The sequence below is a fragment of the Larimichthys crocea genome, chromosome XVII (assembly GCF_000972845.2).
Source record: "Larimichthys crocea isolate SSNF chromosome XVII, L_crocea_2.0, whole genome shotgun sequence".
Taxonomy (NCBI): Eukaryota; Metazoa; Chordata; class Actinopteri; family Sciaenidae; genus Larimichthys; species Larimichthys crocea.
In genome coordinates, this window is record NC_040027.1 from 1105643 (window position 1) to 1124469 (window position 18827).

At 40.4% G+C, this 18827-nt stretch overlaps 1 protein-coding gene and 2 non-coding genes across 3 annotated transcripts in view; 2 read left to right on the forward strand and 1 right to left on the reverse strand.

The window, feature by feature from the left end:
• hmcn1 (hemicentin 1) overlaps window positions 1-18827 on the reverse strand; it is an 80129-nt gene that overhangs the window by 17856 nt on the left and 43446 nt on the right. Inside the window, exons 25-60 of the mRNA XM_027290030.1 lie at window positions 18357-18452; window positions 18010-18204; window positions 17028-17158; window positions 16025-16172; window positions 15667-15793; window positions 15418-15572; window positions 15009-15287; window positions 14279-14560; window positions 12968-13076; window positions 12721-12890; window positions 12312-12466; window positions 11017-11140; window positions 10743-10844; window positions 10046-10222; window positions 9701-9852; window positions 9323-9446; window positions 7320-7495; window positions 7068-7164; window positions 6592-6714; window positions 6299-6454; window positions 5753-6034; window positions 5477-5644; window positions 4382-4495; window positions 4156-4242; window positions 3809-4000; window positions 3525-3698; window positions 3314-3427; window positions 2431-2576; window positions 2155-2305; window positions 1755-1952; window positions 1561-1674; window positions 1287-1474; window positions 936-1032; window positions 595-756; window positions 320-433; window positions 29-231 (exon numbers count right to left, since the gene is read on the reverse strand). Coding sequence (XP_027145831.1) covers window positions 29-231; window positions 320-433; window positions 595-756; window positions 936-1032; window positions 1287-1474; window positions 1561-1674; window positions 1755-1952; window positions 2155-2305; window positions 2431-2576; window positions 3314-3427; window positions 3525-3698; window positions 3809-4000; window positions 4156-4242; window positions 4382-4495; window positions 5477-5644; window positions 5753-6034; window positions 6299-6454; window positions 6592-6714; window positions 7068-7164; window positions 7320-7495; window positions 9323-9446; window positions 9701-9852; window positions 10046-10222; window positions 10743-10844; window positions 11017-11140; window positions 12312-12466; window positions 12721-12890; window positions 12968-13076; window positions 14279-14560; window positions 15009-15287; window positions 15418-15572; window positions 15667-15793; window positions 16025-16172; window positions 17028-17158; window positions 18010-18204; window positions 18357-18452 — 5582 coding nt within the window. The remainder of the gene's footprint in view (window positions 1-28; window positions 232-319; window positions 434-594; window positions 757-935; window positions 1033-1286; window positions 1475-1560; window positions 1675-1754; window positions 1953-2154; window positions 2306-2430; window positions 2577-3313; window positions 3428-3524; window positions 3699-3808; window positions 4001-4155; window positions 4243-4381; window positions 4496-5476; window positions 5645-5752; window positions 6035-6298; window positions 6455-6591; window positions 6715-7067; window positions 7165-7319; window positions 7496-9322; window positions 9447-9700; window positions 9853-10045; window positions 10223-10742; window positions 10845-11016; window positions 11141-12311; window positions 12467-12720; window positions 12891-12967; window positions 13077-14278; window positions 14561-15008; window positions 15288-15417; window positions 15573-15666; window positions 15794-16024; window positions 16173-17027; window positions 17159-18009; window positions 18205-18356; window positions 18453-18827) is intronic.
• Window positions 11599-11680, forward strand: trnas-aga (transfer RNA serine (anticodon AGA)). The gene has a single exon. It is a non-coding gene; the product is annotated as a tRNA-Ser (tRNA).
• Window positions 13498-13579, forward strand: trnas-aga (transfer RNA serine (anticodon AGA)). Its single transcript has one exon. It is a non-coding gene; the product is annotated as a tRNA-Ser (tRNA).

Here is an 18827-nt window from a genome sequence, read left to right on the forward strand (position 1 = left end):
AACAGCACGGCATCCATTTCTTCCTAACCTCTGAGCCTTTGATCTCAAGCATCTGTCCTTCTGCCAGGATGCGTAGGTTGGCCGATTCTGTCACCACCCTGCCATTCTTGTACCAGGTGATGGTGGGAGGAGGTACAGCGTTGGACTCACACTCCAGTGTTACTGATTTCCCAACAAGCACATTCACCACCACGGGAGAGTCCCCACTATTGTCCCGGATACTCGGAGGAACTGAAGGTCAAGGGGGGGAGGAAACATTTACCGTCAGAACAGCTAGAGGACTCATTTTACAGTACAAACTATACAGATGAAGACTGACCGAACACTGTGAGGTAGATGTGTTTGTAAGCCTCTCCTGCTGCATTCATGGCCACACAGCTGTACTTTCCTCCATCAGATACTTTTGCTTTCAGAATCTGTAGCGTACGACCGCCTGAAAGCACAAATGGACACAAACGTTCAGAATCTTCTGGAATTATGTAGTTTGCCGTTGATTGATCATTATGAAATGGTCATATCCAGATATTCTAATTAATATGTGAATGGTTTAAACTGTGATTTACTGCTAAATGTTTATCGTATCGCTTGCAGTACCTGGCATGATGAGTGCATTGGTGTTGCCCTGAATTGGGCCCTTGTCATTTAGCCAGCTCAGGGTAGGAGGGGGGAAACCAGTGGCTTCACAGGAGAGAGACACAAAGTTGTTCACCACCACAGTCACAGTCTCAGGATTCAGGCCGATAATGGTGGGAGGCACTGAAAAGAAAAAGAGAAATATTCAGTATAGCAAACTGTTTCTTTATACTTTTTGCATTTGTCAGTTTATGTAGATGTTTCTTATCTTTGTCTCATCTAGTTAACCTTTTCATAGATTGATAAAATGGCAGAGGCAATTTGGAATGTAAATATAATTTAACATTTTATATGCATCTTACCATGAACATTAAGATTGAAAGATTTTTCTGCACTTCCAGCCACGTTGTCAGCCACACACACATAGCGGCCTGTGTCAGACACCTGAGCAGTCAACACCTGACGGTGGAAACGATGGAGAAATATAAAATCCAGTAAGAACAGTAGTAGTAATAATGCATGAATATGTGAGTTAGTCACTTTATTAATATACATTACATACAATATACATATTTGTAGTATAAGTGTGACGATTAAAGACTTCCTGTTGATTTTACAGACAACTTAGAGTAACTTTAACCCGAAAAGGGTTTCAATAAAAAAACATGTCATTGTTGAAAACATTTGTAATATCTGTGCTGTCTGGTTGTTACCTGAAGTGTTCGCCCATTGGACAGGATTCTATGTGGCCCATCAGAGCTAACAGGCTGGCTGTCCTTAAACCAGGTGATCTTGGGGGCAGGGTTTCCGTCCACGTGACACTCCAATTGGGTAGTTTTGTTGACCATGACTGTGACCTCATCAGGCAAATCGCTGTCTGCTCCACGTATGATCGGGGGCACTGTTGCAGGATTGAAATACACCATTAGAAACAGTTCTTTTTGTTTAGGTGAGTGATACTTGAACCACAAAAAAGTTGTTACTTACATAATACTCTAACATCATACTGAATGGAGTCTTCTCCTGCCTCATTGACAGCCACACATGTGTACCTGCCTGAGTCTTCAGCCTGGGATCTGGGAATCTGTAATACTCGCCCACCTGAAAATAAAACTCATTAGTAGGAACTCTTTCTCTCTCTTGGTCTCTCTCTTTGTTTCTGTTTACTCTGTCTATATCACCTGGAAGGATCAGAACTTTGTCATTGGAGTTCAGCAGTTGTCCATCTTTGTACCAGGTCAGTGTTGGAGGGGGGACAGCATTGGTCTCACAGTACAGAGAGATGGGATTGTTGAGTATCACATCTCGAACATCTCCTACAAAGCCTGTGGAGGATGTAGTATCACCAACTCCACCAGGCCTGTTGAAATTAGGTGGAACTGAATAATGGAAAAGAAAAAGAGAAAAAAGGTATAAAATTATTGGTATTGTTTTAAAAGCATAACCATTTTCAATATGCAGAGTTAATCTTATAATATTAATATTAGAAACAAACAAACAAGAGAATGAGGATACTCTTTGAGCCCATGAAATTAACAAATAGTCTCAGTTAACACATTGGCATCAGTCAACCCAGTTCACCTTGTATATTTACATCAAAGTCCTTCTCATCCTCTCCAGCTATATTTGTGGCTACGCAGGTGTAGCGGCCAGTGTCTGACACCTGAGCGTGTTTGATCTGAACAATGCGACCGTTGGCTGTTATGGACACATGGTCATCGGCCCGCAGAATCTGTGGAGGAAAAATGTCACAAGAGAGGAGAATCAGCGTAGGTTATTTTCAACCATTATACAGTATATACATTTACTTCTTTATTGTCATCAATATTCTCCCACAGAACTATATCAGATTTCTACCTGTCCATCCTTGTACCACTCCAGTGCTGGGGTAGGAAAGGCCTGAGCTGCACACTCCAGTGTCAGTGTGCTGTTAACCTTGATCTTGACCTCTTTGGGGGCGAGTCCTTCCCCTGGGATATCATTCTTATTGATCTGAGGGGGGACTGGAGTCAAAGTACACATTTTAGATTACACTGACATACTGACATACAGACAGGTGACAAATGATTGGAAGAACCTGAATAAATGACTGGAGAAACATAATGAATGCAAATGCTTCCACACAGATGCACTGTGGTACAATTAGGCAGTTAACAACCAGACATTGTGGTCAACAGCATATATTTGGTGACCGTGATGTTCGTCCATTTGTGTGATGTGTGAGGAAAACAGAAGAGCAACTCTTCCTCAGGTGACTGAGGATATCATTGCAGACTGTCACCAAGAACAGTTTGTCAACAATTAATTAGTGAGGATGTTATAGTAGGGGTGAAGAGCACAAATCCCTCATTATAAAGATGAATACACATTTTAGAGTTCAGAGTTAGTGTCATCCTTTAGTATGTTATCAACAAGTGGTCAAGTGCATGCTTGGTAAATAAACCTGAACGCTTGACCCCTAGAGAGAGGAGATCTGTGACTCTTTTTTCCTTTAATTTGCCACCTGTCTATAGGTCTGTATATAAACCTTAAGTTTGACGTTAGCAGCGATATTTTTTGAAAAAGACATAAAATACATATATATTTTTAAAATTTTTATTTATAATTATAATTATATTACATTATTTATATGTTCATGTAACCACATGAGGTAGAACTCAGCCACATAGAAAGCTTTTTATTGTCATTTCCTCTTCTATTCTGGTAAAGAAAGATACAGCATGTTTTCAAAGAAACTCACCATAAACCTTGACCTCATAGTGCTTCAGTTTCTCTCCAGCCTCATTAGTGGCCACACATGTATATCTCCCAGCATCCTCTTCTTTAGCATTGAGAATCTGCAGTGTTCGCCCACCTGTGAACACATGGTTGATGAATGTTACAAAGATGTACCTGCTGTAGGACAGTATTCTCTTTAGCTCGACTATTGTTATGTGCATGTGATTTCAAACCTGGAAGGACTCGGACACTGCGACTAGACTCAAACGGAGTGCCATCCTTGAGCCAGGTGATGAGAGCAGGAGGATAGGATTGGACTTCACACAACAGAGAAGTGGGGCTGCTCAGAGTTACTGTCACCTCCTCTGAAGAACCGTCAGGACCTGACCCACCAATGGTCGGAGAAACTGGCAAAAAAAAGAGAATATAACATGAGCACATGACTTTCATCTGAAATAGTTTGATTGTTTCTGAAAATTATTCTCATCGGATTAAATAGAGTCGTGTTTGTTTGTACCCAGGACGTTGAGGTTGAAGTGTCGGCTGCGATCCCCTGCACTGTTAGAGGCCAAGCAGCTGTACCTGCCAGTGTCTGCAACTTGGGCCCCAGAAATCTGGAGGAAACGGCCGTGAGACAAAACTTGGTGGCGTCTGTCAGGCACCAACAGCTGTCCATCCTTCAGCCATTTGATGTCAGGTACAGGGTTACCTGGAAAAATATTAGGTGAGGTCAACAAAGTGGCAATTTATAGAGATAAGGTGTCTTTAATGTCATTTACATTAAAGACTGATCAAAAGGATTTTCATCAGCATTCTCATTAACCTATGATGTCAATGAAGTGATGTATATATTATGGACATTACCTGACGCCTCACAGGTGAGAGTAATGTTATGTTTCTCCTTGACTTTAGTATCCACCACTGTTCCCTCGTCCACGATGCTTGGTGGAACTGTTGAATTAGACTGTAAATCAATTACATGGTTCTCACTGTCTCCCAACTCATTAAAATTTTTGTTTCATCTGTGTTAATCCTGTGCTGTTGATCTAGATAATAATACTGAAATACAGGACATTTATTGTATCTTTACCGAGAATATCGAGGTCAAAGTTCTTCCTTTCCTCTCCAGCGTTGTTAGATACAATGCAGGTATACCTCCCAGCATCCTCTACTGCAGCATGCATTAGACGCAGGCTCCGGCCTCCTAGAGATTAATTGGGTCAATTATTATCATTTATCTATTGTCATCATGGAAAGGCTGTGTCTGCATAAACTTGCTATTTTTCTTATGAAAAGAAAGTATCCCAAAGATGTGTAAACAACATTTCAAACCTGTTCAAAGTAAATCACTCATTTTTGAAAAGTGGCATCAATTAACAGAAAGAATTCAGACTCTGAGGCTCACAGCTGTGGAAACACTTACAAACCACTTTAATGACATTAAAGACTAATCTATCTATAAAAACAACAGGGTCTCTCCTGAGGAAACAAGTGACTGAAGAACCTACAATACGGCAGCACACCTATTTGATAAACCTCAACACGAGCCTACCCCTCTGACCGCAGGAGTGTCATCACATCATATCACATCACATGCAGTTTGTCAGTTTGTTTGAGTTATATTGTCAACTTTTCCTACACAATGTTTTTTTTATTTGGTTCCCCAATAATTCACATTGTCCTGAACTTGTGTTCAAAATGTCACAAACGGCAGAGCATGGTACGTTCAGTTCTGCACAACTGATTATGATGGTATGCTTAACTTCAGGGTACATGTTTTTTTTTAGAAGCACCCCATAAATCTTGTTAAATGTTTAAAAACACCATTCAAAGCAATTGTAACGGTTTGTCTTCTTTTACAAACATCTGTCTGTTGAGTTTGGCCCCAGTTGCAATGATCCTATTAAATCTTGGTACTGGTGATGTATTGCAACTGCTTGGCCTTTAGGACCCAGCTAGGAAGCAAAATAGGTCCAATTACTCCTTCAATTCCTTCCCTTCAAAAATGTAGTCAATCATTCAAACTGTATTCATGGTGGCTTGTTTTCCTTGAGTCAGACAGAAGATATCTGTCACACACAAAAAGGCCAAACCTCGGAAACAATTTGAAATACTGCATATTTTGTGTATTTTGTAATTTCCCCTCCACATCAGAGAAAGCCCAGAAAGTCAAACAGGAACTCACCCGAGAGGACGCGCACTGAGCTGGAAGCTTTTATTGGCCGACCATCCTTCAGCCAGGTGATGGTAGGAAGAGGGATGCCAGAAGCCTCGCAACTCAGAGCGACTGGGTTCTTCACTACAACACTCACATTTTCTGGCACCTTTATCTGACCAATTATACTAGGTGGTACTGAACAGAGGGGGAATGAGGGAAAGGGACAGAAAGATTATGTAAGCTCCTGGGATGGGCTGTAACTCTCCAAAATGAAGATTTGTGATTACGAAAAAAAATTCATACCATGTACACTGATGTCATGCTTGCTGTCAGCCTGTCCTGCCACATTAACAGCGATACAGGTATAGCGTCCCGTGTCTGACACCTTAGCATCTTTAATCTGCAACAGCCTCCCCTCATTTAGGACCTTGGCACCATGCTGACCCATGATAGGCCGCCCATCTTTCAGCCATGTGACTGCTGGTCGTGGCACACCTTCTGCTGCACACTGCAGTGTCACATCACCTCCTTTTGTCACCGCAACGTCATCGCTGTCACCTTCGCTGCGTCTGATGGAAGGGCGGACTGAAGTGAGAAAAGCGAGTGAGTTGATGCATATGCTCCTTCAAGAGATGCTAAGCACATGTGGACTGTTGCTGCTCTTTTACCATCTTCAGCACACTTCTGTTGCCTCCTGACATGTAAATGTATAACTTTCTCACTGTAACATCTATAACAGTACAGTACGATCCCTATTCTGTTAACCTTCATTTCCAATAATAAAAGGCAAAATAATAACAGAAATTACTTTAATCACCAGATTTCACACATATGGTGGCACACACATACCATAAACTTGCAGGCTGTACTCCTTGGAAGTGGTGCCAGCTGCGCTGGAGGCTGTGCAGGTATAGGAGGCTGTATCTGTCCTCTCAGCACTAGAGATCTGCAGCTGGCGACCTCCTGACAAAACCCTCAACCTTTGGTCTAATTTGAGCTCAGAACCTGGGACACACACAAATGTGTTCAAACATGTCACCCACACAGTATTCAGTATATAATACAAATGCATATATCAAATTTATTTTGCTTTTGTTGGCACTCTGCATCTTTCTGTCTCTGACAAATACACATACACTTACCGTCCTTCCTCCAGGTAAGGCTTGGCGGCGGTATGCCACTGGACTCACACACCAATGTGATAAGACCTCCTTCAATCACAGTCAGCAGAGACACGTCCTCTGATCCACGGATACTTGGAGAAACTGCAATAATGACGGGGACACCAAGAGGAGGCGCTCACATCTCATTCATGGTACACGTACACATGGTTCACTGATGTTAAAAGAAAAACCTAACAAAGCCAAAACACTGCTGTGATAAAAGGAAAGTACAATGTCACATAAAGCCAAAAAAAAAAAAAAAATGTATTCTTCAATACAAAAATATATAAGAACAGTTTAAACATAAGTGATTATAGAATTGTGTGGCTAGTAACTACTCTGAATTGTCAAGGTTAACTTCAGAATCATCTTCTTAGCAAACAAAACCTAAAACTATTGACACAGTAACAAACAAATAGAGCCAAAAATGTTAGTTAAATATTAGATCAACTCACCCCAAACATTCAGGTTATAGTTCTTCTCTGTTTTGCCAGCAACATTAGTGGCTTCACAGGAATACCTGCCTGAGTCCTGCACCTGGGCACTATTGATCTAAAATTCAGATTCATAGAAATTATGAGATATAGTAACAGGACACTGACAATTTAAACAAAAAAAATATAAAGCCAATAAAGAAGTTTTTTTTTATATACTTTTACCTCTTAATAAGATTTACAAAACTGTTTTACAATCTATGCTATCTGTACCTTGAGTACACTGCCATCCACTGAGACTGTCAGACCAGGCTTCCTGAAAAGTGGGCGACCATCTTTGCGCCAGGAGAGGGTAGGTGGAGGGATTGCATCGCTCTGGCAGTGTAGCTCCACTGGATGACCGAGCATCACTGTGGCATTCACCTCCTCACCCTTGATGTTAGGTGGCACTGTGGCAGACATGAAGGCAAGCTACAGATCATATAATCAAATCAATCAATCAATCGCCTCTGCAGAGAGAACTATATATACAAAATCAGACACTAAATGTTGTTGTTGTACCCATAGACGCTATTCACATGTTCGTTCACATTAAATGACCCTGGAGGTTAGTTTGCTGAGCCTTTCTAAATGCTGTAAACCGTTCATATTACCGTATATGCAAACAGAGTAATTTTTTTCCCCTCAGATGCATATGCTCTCTTAGGTTGTGCATCTGGTGTTCTTTAAGTACTAATTCCATCTTGGGCTATGACAGCACCATTAAATCATTTCAACGTTTGGTTGTGGTATTAACAATCAGAGTACCTTAATTTCCAAGAAGTTCATGAAACCTAATCTCCATGGAAATTGCTAACATGCTCTGAGATGGATAATGAGATGCATCAGGAGCAAAGAAATTCCCACAAGAATGTTTTTGTTCCCCTGTGACTATTTAAGTATCATCACAACGGACATTGGGTGTTGCTGAGACTGGATAACTAGATTTCTCATAATTTGAATCAGTGCTGGATGTGATTTGCATGTGGTGCAAACACCAGAACGCACACCTCTGAGCCAAAGGAAAAGCGTCTGGAGGCCTCCACCCTTTGTATCTGTCAACAGACTGGACTACTTTAACATAACATCTACTGCAAGAGGAAATTACATTCATTTAAGCTTCTGTTTTTCATGAGACAGTCCCCCTTTTTTGGTGAAGGCATTATGGTTTTTGGACAGACAGAGCACAAGTCATTGGGGAAGGACAGACACAGGCTCAGTAGCTCAGTATTCGGCCAGACACAGGAAGCTGCCAAAGAATGGTAACAATTATCACAACAAATCTGCCTTTATTTCCCTGGACAGGCTCTTTTTGATCTTTCCAAGGAAACACACGTCACATGGATGTTTGTATTCTGCATACATATGTTCAGATAGACATACACAAGCACAGCCTTTACAATCCCATATATGTAAACTACTTGTCTCCAATTACCATGGTGACATGGTAATCAGCTTTGATTAGACCTGTATAACATCTGATTTACCATCAAGCTCAACTCTGTGCAGGAACCTGACAAGGTTTACTGGAAGGCTAAACATATCCAAATCCTGCTTCCTCTACATGCACATGTACCTTGGTCAAGGCCTTTTTAACAAATATTGTTTCAGTATGTCAATTCCTGTGTCATGCTGAATCTAGTGCTCTGTTGAAAGACATTAAAAAGGCATTAAGGCATGAACAGGAAGTCTGTGTCCTAAGGGGAAGAGCTGGACATAAGTACAGTTCTTTCAACAGTGCCTGCCAACAGTTGTTTAATGTTTTACATCTGAAAAACACTTTTCATCCAAGGTCTGACTTTATTTGTAATGCTATGCAGCATTTTTTAAGTCTGGGTAATGATGACAATGAAGGTTATGTCATTGTTGGCAGACAGAAGGCTCAATCTGTGCTCCAGCAGTAAGCTCACCATCAAAAGTAAGGAAAATAGGACTGATCTTCTGACTGCAACTCATTTTCATATTTGGTTATTATTTCAGTTAACTGATTAATTGTTTGGTCAGTAAAATGCTAGAAAATAACCCCTGAGCTCAAGATGACATCTGCTTCCTATAATTAAAGCAGCTGTCTATATATTACATGTAGAGACTCATCGTATATATATATATATATATATTAATATATATATATAATATAATATATAATATTATAATATATATATAGATATATATATTATATATATATATATATATATATATATGTAGTTCATGTATGTAAGAACTAGTGATTTACTCACCATAAACCCTCAGGTCATACTCTCTGTGTTGCTCTCCTCCGGCGTTAACAGCGACACACGTGTACCTCCCTGTATCACTAACCAGTGCACTGTTCAAAGACAGCACTCTGCCACCAGACAACACCTGAGAGGGAGACAGAAACAGGTCAGAAACCCTCTGTCATGTACCCTAAAGCTGAATTAAATGCATTTATTTATTTATTGAATGTCACCGTTTAACAAACCTATATAATGATAGGGATACAAATTATATATGTGATAATACATCCACACTTTTTTGGTCTAAAGCACATCAAAGCTGAATGACACAAAAATATGTCATTACCTCTGTAACAAATAAGTAGATGAATTCAATATATTGATTCATAGTATGGGTACCTGCATGCCATGTGATTCACTTGCCACAGGACTGCCATCTTTGAGCCATGTGAGGCTGGGCACAGGAACTCCGGTGGCCTCACACTCCAGCCTGGCAGCTTCATTTACCACAACTGTTACTGTACCACCTTGGCTGGATATGACCGGAGGGACTACAAGATTAAAAAAAAGCATAGATATGTGACAAATAGTCATCTCCACTGTAATCTACAATACTGCTGGAGTTTTAAGAGGTTGGACAAGGGCTTAATTATATAGAAACACTGATATGATGTCTACTAATTTGATTTCATGTAGGATTAACCAACCTCTATTTAATGTATGCAGTATAAAAAGTTTCTTTACCATACACCTGCAGACTGTGAGATATCTCAGCAACTCCAGCCAGGTTGACCGCTACACATCTGTATATCCCAGCATCAGACAGCTGAGCCCGTTCAATCTCCAGCACCTGGCCACGCTTCAGCATAGTCACCCCAGCTGCACTTGTCAGTGGTCTGCCATCTTTGTACCAAGTGATAGCTGAAGCACAAAGGTAATTCAAGGTGCTTTACATAAAACCAATAAAATACCTGGAAATTACTTTTAAAAGACAACAGAGAGAGTTTATTCATTTACTACATTGTGAAATATGTAAGCACACAGTAATGACATTAAAACATTAAGAAATAATTATGCTTGTGTTTGTTTTAATTGTTGAATTATCAAAAGACAGATAACATCTGAACTGTTGTATTTTTATTGATATCCATGAAATCAATATCATATTGTTAGAATGAAACACCTGGTGTGAAATGCAGGAACAATCTAAAAAAATCAGTGTTCAATTACTGTATACTGGAATGTTACTGCTTATCTGGACTAAACTGTAAAGAAGGCAGTGGAAAAAGAGTGAAGCTGCTTGTAGGGACTCATCTGAGATCAATATTCTGTTGCTCCGCTAATAGTTAAAGATAAAGAAAGCAGCAGCACAGCCAATTCCAACTCAGCAGTCAAAAGAAACTACGCCAGGATGGAGGAAGAAGTTTGTAAGCCATCTTACCAGGTAATGGGCTGCCCGTGGCCTTGCACTCAAGCTCAGTGGGAAAGCCAGACAGGATGGTCTGGTTGATGATCTCACCAGAGTGGGGGATACTGGGAGGCTCTAATAGACACACAGAGTATTACACATAAGAACAACAATTTATCAGATGATATTCCCGTCTCCAACTAGTCCCTTGACACAAAAAGTATGAGAAGTATGACAGAAACTAGGCGATAAGTGAGACAAGGGGCAGAAACATGAAGAGAGTGTGCTGTTTGTATCTTTAAGTTACCATGGACACTGAGCCGTATGTGCTGCTGAGCTTCACCAGCTGCATTGGTGGCCAGGCAGGTGTATCTCCCAGAATCCTCCAGTCTTGCCTCTGTGATCTTCAGCAGTCTGCTTGCAGACTCCAGCTGTGACAGACACAAACACAAAGGACACACAGAGGATAAATCAGACTGTTAGCTACTTTTCATGTTAAAATGTGAGCGTAATAGTGCACTCCACATGTTGGAGGAATATGTCAGTAAGTTGATTTTTTTTTTTTTTTTCAATTTCCAGAAAATATTTTCCACAATTTAAGGAAATGAACATTAAATGAAAATCAATTTATGCTGCAGATAGTAAATATCAGTAAAAATGTGACGAGCCATGTGAAGATAAAATCTTCTGCCTGGGGTCTCATGTTTTGGAATGTACTGAACTGAATTTTCTGTTGTATTTGTGGAGAATTCTTGTGAGTATATCAGTGTGACATCCAAAGCCAGAGTGAAATGGCAGATGTCTGATTCCCATATGGAATGCACACACAGTGTAGATAGCAACGGCCTCAGCAGGAAGCACTGGTATCAGCTCTATTTTCATGTAGCACGTTGTCGTGGCCGAGTGGTTAAGGCGATGGACTAGAAATCCATTGGGGTCTCCCCGCGCAGGTTCGAATCCTGCCGACAACGGCACAGTGCTTTTCTAGTTGTCACAACCTGTTCAATAATAGACTGAACATGATACACCAGCAGGGGCACAGTATGTATCTACAGTGTAGCTGTTGAAGAAGTGCTACCCTGAGCCAAAGAAGGTGATTTTAAATGACTACAACTGGTTTGGTTTCAGCTTAGTTGTACAGTATGGTGCCACATCGCTCTATACATCTTCAACAAATGCTCTTTCTCTTCACAGATATAATATGTATAACTGGGTGGCCACCTGTAAAAATGGTTATACAATGATTATAGAAAAGGTTCCTGTTTAATGGAGCAATGAATCTGAGCAGCAGGATTTGGTTAATCCCTGTTAATAAAGACAAACATGAATGTTAAAAATTTGTTAAATCAACTATATGAAATATCACACAGGAGGAGGTTGGGGTGTGGCAGCAACAGTGCTGGCATGAGCCTAATCATCAGGGTAGTTACTAGCTACACAGTTGTGAATGAGCCAGTCACTATTAAGCATATGGCAGCTGATGCCAATCAACCAATACAAGTGTGACTTCAGTGTTCTGCCTGAACTAATGTTATGCTTCATTCCTGTATCTAACAGTCTCTGTGTTTCCGTGTGCCTTTTCAGTCAATAAGGGGAACCAACCTTAAGGTGTCCCTGGGTTGTGTCGACAGGTCTGCTATCTTTAAGCCAGGTAATGCTGGGTGGAGGGATGCCATTGGAGATGCACTCCAGACTGATGGACTTATGGAGAACCACTGCACGTTCAGCAGGCCCAGTGGTACGAATAGATGGAGGAACTGAAGGCATGAAGAGAATGGAGTTATTATCAATAAAATCACTTCACAACAGTAAATTTGGAAAAAATAGGAATGTACAAAAAGGCAGAGAATAGTATTTACCCAAAGCAGGAGTGTCCCTGTGTTTTGCATTTAAAGCATAGTTTATATTTATTGCAGTTGTAGTATGTGCAAAACTATTCATCATAATCATTTGTTTCAGAAAACTGTTCATTTTATTGTAAATCATATGTCAGAGCATTTTAATATTTTACCATGGACAACCACATTGAAGTCCCTCTCGTGGTCTCCTGCTTCATTAGTGGCCACACACTGAAAACGAGCTGTGTCAGAAACCTGAGCGCGGGAAACAACCAGCCGTCGACCGCTGGCTGCCACTCGCAACCCCTCACTCTGTCTGACTGGTTTTCCATCTTTATACCACCTGGAAAAGAATCAGTTTTTACAGTGAATGTGTGTATTTACTTCTGTTTATTTGTACATATGAGATGAAGATCTTACGTGATGACAGGTGCAGGTGTTCCAGTGGCCTGACACTCCAGCTCCAAAGCGCTGTTGATTATCACTGTGCTGTCTGTCACGTCATCAGCTCCGTCAATAAAAGGAGGAACTAGGATTGAAAAAATAAATCTCTGTGAAGTAATTTCTTAATGTAAATTAGCCTTTCCATATGTCATTTAAACATGTCACAGTGAATTGAAAGGTTTTTTTTTGTGAAGTCATATCACAACTTTGTGTTTTTTCTTTACCTTTATGTTTTCTATTATTCCTGAATTTATGCTGCAGATAGTAAATATCAGTAAAAATGTGACGAGGCATGTGAAGATAAAATCTTCTGCCTGGGGTCTCATGTTTTGGAATGTACTGAACTGAATTTTCTGTTGTATTTGTGGAGAATTCTTGTGAGTATATCAGTGTGACATCCAAAGCCAGAGTGAAATGGCAGATGTCTGATCCCCATATGGAATGCACACACAGTGTAGAGAGCAACGGCCTTAGCAGGAAGCACTGGTATCAGCTCCATGCAGCATGTTGTCGTGGCCGAGTGGTTAAGGCGATAGACTAGAAATCCATTGGGGTCTCCCCGCGCAGGTTCGAATCCTGCCGACAACGGCACAGTGCTTTTCTCGTTGTCACAAACTGTTCAATAATAGACTGAACATGATACACCAGCAGGGGCACAGTATGTATCTACAGTGTAGCTGTTGAAGAAATGCTACCCTGCGCCAAAGAAGGTGATTCTAAATGACTACAACTGGTTTGGTTTCAGCTTAGTTTGTCATGTACAATATGGTGCCACATCGCTCTATACATCTTCAACAAATGCTCTTTCTCTTCACAGATATAATATGTATAACTGGGTGGCCACTTGTGGTAACAACCTTCTTTGAAGTCTCTGGCAAGTCCCCTTGGCATAGGCTGAATCAAATATTTGTCTTTGATTTCTTTTGAACTTGCTGTCTTTGTGAGCACTTGTGAACTAAATACTGAACTGCTGTTCATAAACCATGCAGGGGAACAAATCACTCTTTATTTTAAATGATGAGAACTAGAATTCAGGTCCACCAAAGAAATCTTGGAAAGAATAGTGAGGTCAGCCGCCCTCCTAGAAAAGTTATATTTTATAAAATTAAAAAACTTAATGAATGAATTTGTACACATAGATAGAGCTCACTTATTAATGTCCCATCAATTCTTGTTCATTTGGGTTAACCTGACATGAGTGTGTGTATGTGCTGTGCATGTTAGTGTCAGTATAGTGTAGTGTATGACTATATTGATTCAAACAGTTGTTTTTGTGCATTTCTGTACCTAAAACTCTGACGTCATATTTGACTTCCTTCTCCCCAGCGATACTCGTAGCCACGCAGACATAACGTCCCGAGTCTGACACTGTGGCTGAGATGATTTCTATTTTAGTCCCTTGCTCGAGAACACGGACACTTTCACCATCACGCACAGGAACTCCATCCTTCAGCCAGGTGAGGGAGGGGGGAGGGTGTCCACCAGCCTCACACTCCAGGATCAGAGGCTTACTGAGGACCACTTTCCTCTCAGTTGGCCAGTCATCACCCCCTGCAATGGTAGGAGGCACTGCGGGGGAAAGATGTGTAAAAAATGAACAGAACAAAAAGGGGGTTAAAGCTTCAAGGCCTTTTTGCATGATTTATATCTTATTTACATCTCACACTCAGGGTTTTCATCGGCCTACAACATGTACTTTCTCCTTCAAGTCCTCCACTCTGAATTTTCTTTTATTAAATTGTTCACCGACTATCCACAGCTGTTTCAAATTATTCTTGAGTGAAACCAAATGCCTTGAAGTTCTGATTAATACGATAAGAGCTCAGCACATATGAGAAGAATTGCAAAAGCAGAGACAATGGGAGCTTCAGTACAGAGATTTTGTCACTTCCTACAATTTGAAAACTTGCTTTAATTATTTCCTAAATCACATAGTTAAGATAAGTTTTAGTTTCAAGCTGACATACAGCACAGTGAAAAAGGAAATATGTGTAGATTATCAATGTCAGGTTCTTACAGTAGACATCCAGTTCATAGCTCTTCTCAGTGCTTCCGGCCACACTGGTCACTTTGCACGTGTACTGTCCAGCATCTGACGCCTGCGCCCGAGGGATCTTCAGGTAGTGACCTCGCTCGACATACTGAGCCTGCCGGTTGGATAGGATGGCCTCTCCGTTTCGGTACCAGGTGATGGTGGGAAGCGGCACTCCACGTGCCTCACACTCCAGTGATACCACTGTGTCCAGCAGGGCTGTGACCTCTGTGGTTACGTTACCACCTTTGATGGAGGGGGGTACTGGAACAATGGTACAAAATAATGATAATAATAATGATACAATCTGAAATTTGTAATTCAGCTGTATTTCGTCATGTTAGATTTGTGAAACCTTTGCACAGAGTAGCTGTCTGTAAAAATCCACACTCACCATATACACTGAGGTTGAAGTCCTTGGACTGTTTGCCTGCTGTATTCATGACACTACACTGGTAGCGAGCCTTGTCCCCAAGACGTGCACTTTTTATCCTCAAAACCTGACCTCTGTTGGTGACCTCTAAGTTAGGATCACCGAGAAACAGCAACCTACAAACAAGTTTAACCCATTTTATTTCAATTTGTTCGATCATTCTTATTACAATGTAGTTAATACATACTCTTAATATTAGAGGGCACTTACTTCCTGTCCTTGTACCACTGGATTGTAGGAAAGGGCACCCCTTGTACCTTGCACTCCAGACTGATCTCCTGTTTGACAATTGCTGAAACATCTTGAGAAGAGCCTGACCCTTCAATTGTCGGCGGGACTGCAACACAATGTGAGTGTATCATTATTAGTTGACTCGTCAATAAACTGATTAAATGAGAAAGTTAAAAGTAAAAAAGAGTTAAGCTGCTGGCTGCTTTTATGTGTTAAAAATGTTAAAAGGATTTTCAACTAATGTGGAATTCATTTCAAGTTTTGAATGTTCACAAGTCTACACTCAGCTCTTCCCCTGTAATTTATGGAGTTTCCATATACAACTGTCCTTACTCACCCAGTATATCGAGGAAGAAGTCTTTTTCTGTGCTGCCAGCAATGTTGATGGCTTTACAGCTGTAGCTGCCAGCGTCTGCTGTGGCTGCCTTCAGTAGTCTCAGGGTTTTTCCCATATCAAGAATCTGGATGCTGTTACTAGCAACTACCTGTCGATCAACATAAATACATGAAATCAAACACAAATGCAAAAATAACAACACATGTAGGAGTTTAGAAAATACTGTCTGATGGTAATTATGGAGCGAATTGTGAGACATGATGATAAAAGGATCTAAACTGAAAAAGCTGTAGCCTACAATCAGGCAGAATTGAAAAAACAGCCGCTGTCTGAGAGCCAAAGATCTATTTAGCTGTGGAATATAATTTAAGTGTGCAAAACATGAAACAGAGCCAAAAACATTCAGAGAGCAGAGCATCTTTATTGAGATTGCTCATAATTAGCAGATGGCAGTAAGCTCTCTGATTTGCCATTTGTGCCTTTCAGGAAAAATTAGTAAGGCAGCCAAGGGAGCAAAAGGCCGCCAGCTAACTGGGATGTTATAGCAAAGCATGTGCTAACTCTCTGTTGTAAAATCAATTTATCATACTTATTCTGTCATTACAGCTTTGACCATGCTGCCACCCTGGCTGGCCTGACTGGTCTTTGATACACACACATGACTACACACAGGATCCACGGTGGTTTAAGGTCTGTTCTCTTGGACAGTGTACCCTGTGATCAGAGCTCATTTGGTCTTTATGAGCACTTTTATTAATAAATGAAAGGAAAGGTCATTATGATTTCTCATTACTTTTATGTGTGTTAGGTTTTGTGATTCAATCCTTATGGAGGACGTACTAAACTGCAGTTTAAGTACAGGTTAGGCAAATTATAAGGCAGTGTGTAACTCTTTCTTGTCTTTGATTTGTGTATTTATCTTTAGTAATATTTGATTGTAAACATGAATGACAACTATCAACATTTCTGTATGAAACATGTGTTAACATGGGATTTCACCTACAGGAGTCCCATCCTTGTACCAAGTGATGACAGGGGTTGGACTTCCTACGACGTCACACACCAAGCTGGTGGACTGGCTCAGGACCAATGACACATTTTCTGGTGTTTCACTGTCTCGGAAATTTGGGGGCACTGTGGAGGTGACAAAGAGGTCTCATTATCAAGTGTTAAATGTTACTTTCAAACAATGTATGTATATGTATGTATATGTGCAGTGGTCCCTCGTTTATCACGGGGGATACGTTCTTGCCTCATTGGTTCTGAAATAACCAATAAACGAAATCCGCGAAGTACGTTTTACAATTATTAGGGCGTAAAACCCCTAACCACACACTTTTATACACCTTTTTACACGCATTTTGTACAGTTCTTCCTTAGTTAATCAGGACGCAGAACACATGTGCGGTTCTCCCTTAGCCAATTTAGGACGCAGAACACAATGCGCGTTCATACTGTACAGTACGCTGTAAAAAAAAGCATGCAAAATTACACTAAAAAAATTAGGAAACAGCGAGTCCGCGAAAAGTGAACTGCGTTATAGCGAGGGACGACTGTATGTAAATTTATAAAAATGTAATATAGTGATGAACCATTCAACTTGTTCCGCCCTTACAGTAATGACAGATGATTGGCTTAAGGTAATGGATAATTCTAAGATGACTGAAACTAAATTAATTATCTTGGGATCGAGTCATAAACTGTCTACACTTTGACTGTATGAATGTAATAATGAATGAAATACTTATGAATGTAATAAGTTATTTTAAATAATTTCTGATGATGTTTTAATGATTTTTTTTTTTTGGACCCCAGGAAGACTAGCTCGACCCACTTTGGTGACAGCTAATGGGGATCCTTTTAACAATAAACAATAAACAATAAACAATAAACAATAAACAGGTGTGCCAGAAAAAGCAAAAAAATTGAGCTGGTAAATCTATTCCAAAGTTGCCATTCAGAACCACAGAGAACAGGTCAATTACCATTGACTTTGAGCTGGTACTTCCTCTCAGTGGATCCTGCATCATTGATGGCAGCACAGACATACTCTCCATTATCCAGCGGTGACACAGAGGCAAGAATCAGCAGTGTACCATCTTCCAGGATGGATACACCGGGCTCATTACCCGTCAGTTCCTGGCCATTGCGCAACCACCGAATCACTGGTTTAGGAAGACCTACAAGAGAAAAGAAGACAGGGAAAGGATCATCAGAACTTTGTCTTATTAAACTTCATATCCTAACATCTTATCCTGTTCAAGGAAACAAAATGTTCAGTCATCTTCTTTCTTTCTTTCTTTCTTTCTTTCTTTCTTTCTTTCTTTCTTACCTTTGGCAGGACAGGGGAATGCAATACGCTGGTTTGCAACTCTCTCCTGCAGAGGACTATTAAAGGGGGGCTCCAATACCTCAACCACAGGGGGCACTGAAAACACACAAGCACATAATCAATGACACTGCGAAACACTATAAATACACACTATAAAGCACGTGTAACAGTTTTAGTATGCATCTTTAAAACATTTTATTGTATTCAATCAGTCATCATCTGTGCTGCAGATGCCTGATCCATACTGTAATGGTTTCTAAAAACTTAATGTCAGAGTTGCTTAATAAACTCTGCATGAGAAGGAATACATAATACAAGTTAAATACAAGTATCATTTGATGTGTTTCTTTCACAATCTAGAGGAAGATGTGAGTCATTCCTTTGCTTTATCCAACTGAAACAGAAATATACAACTCTGAAAACATTTCAGTGAACTTAAATATAATGAACACAGTGCAAGTCTGTGAATCA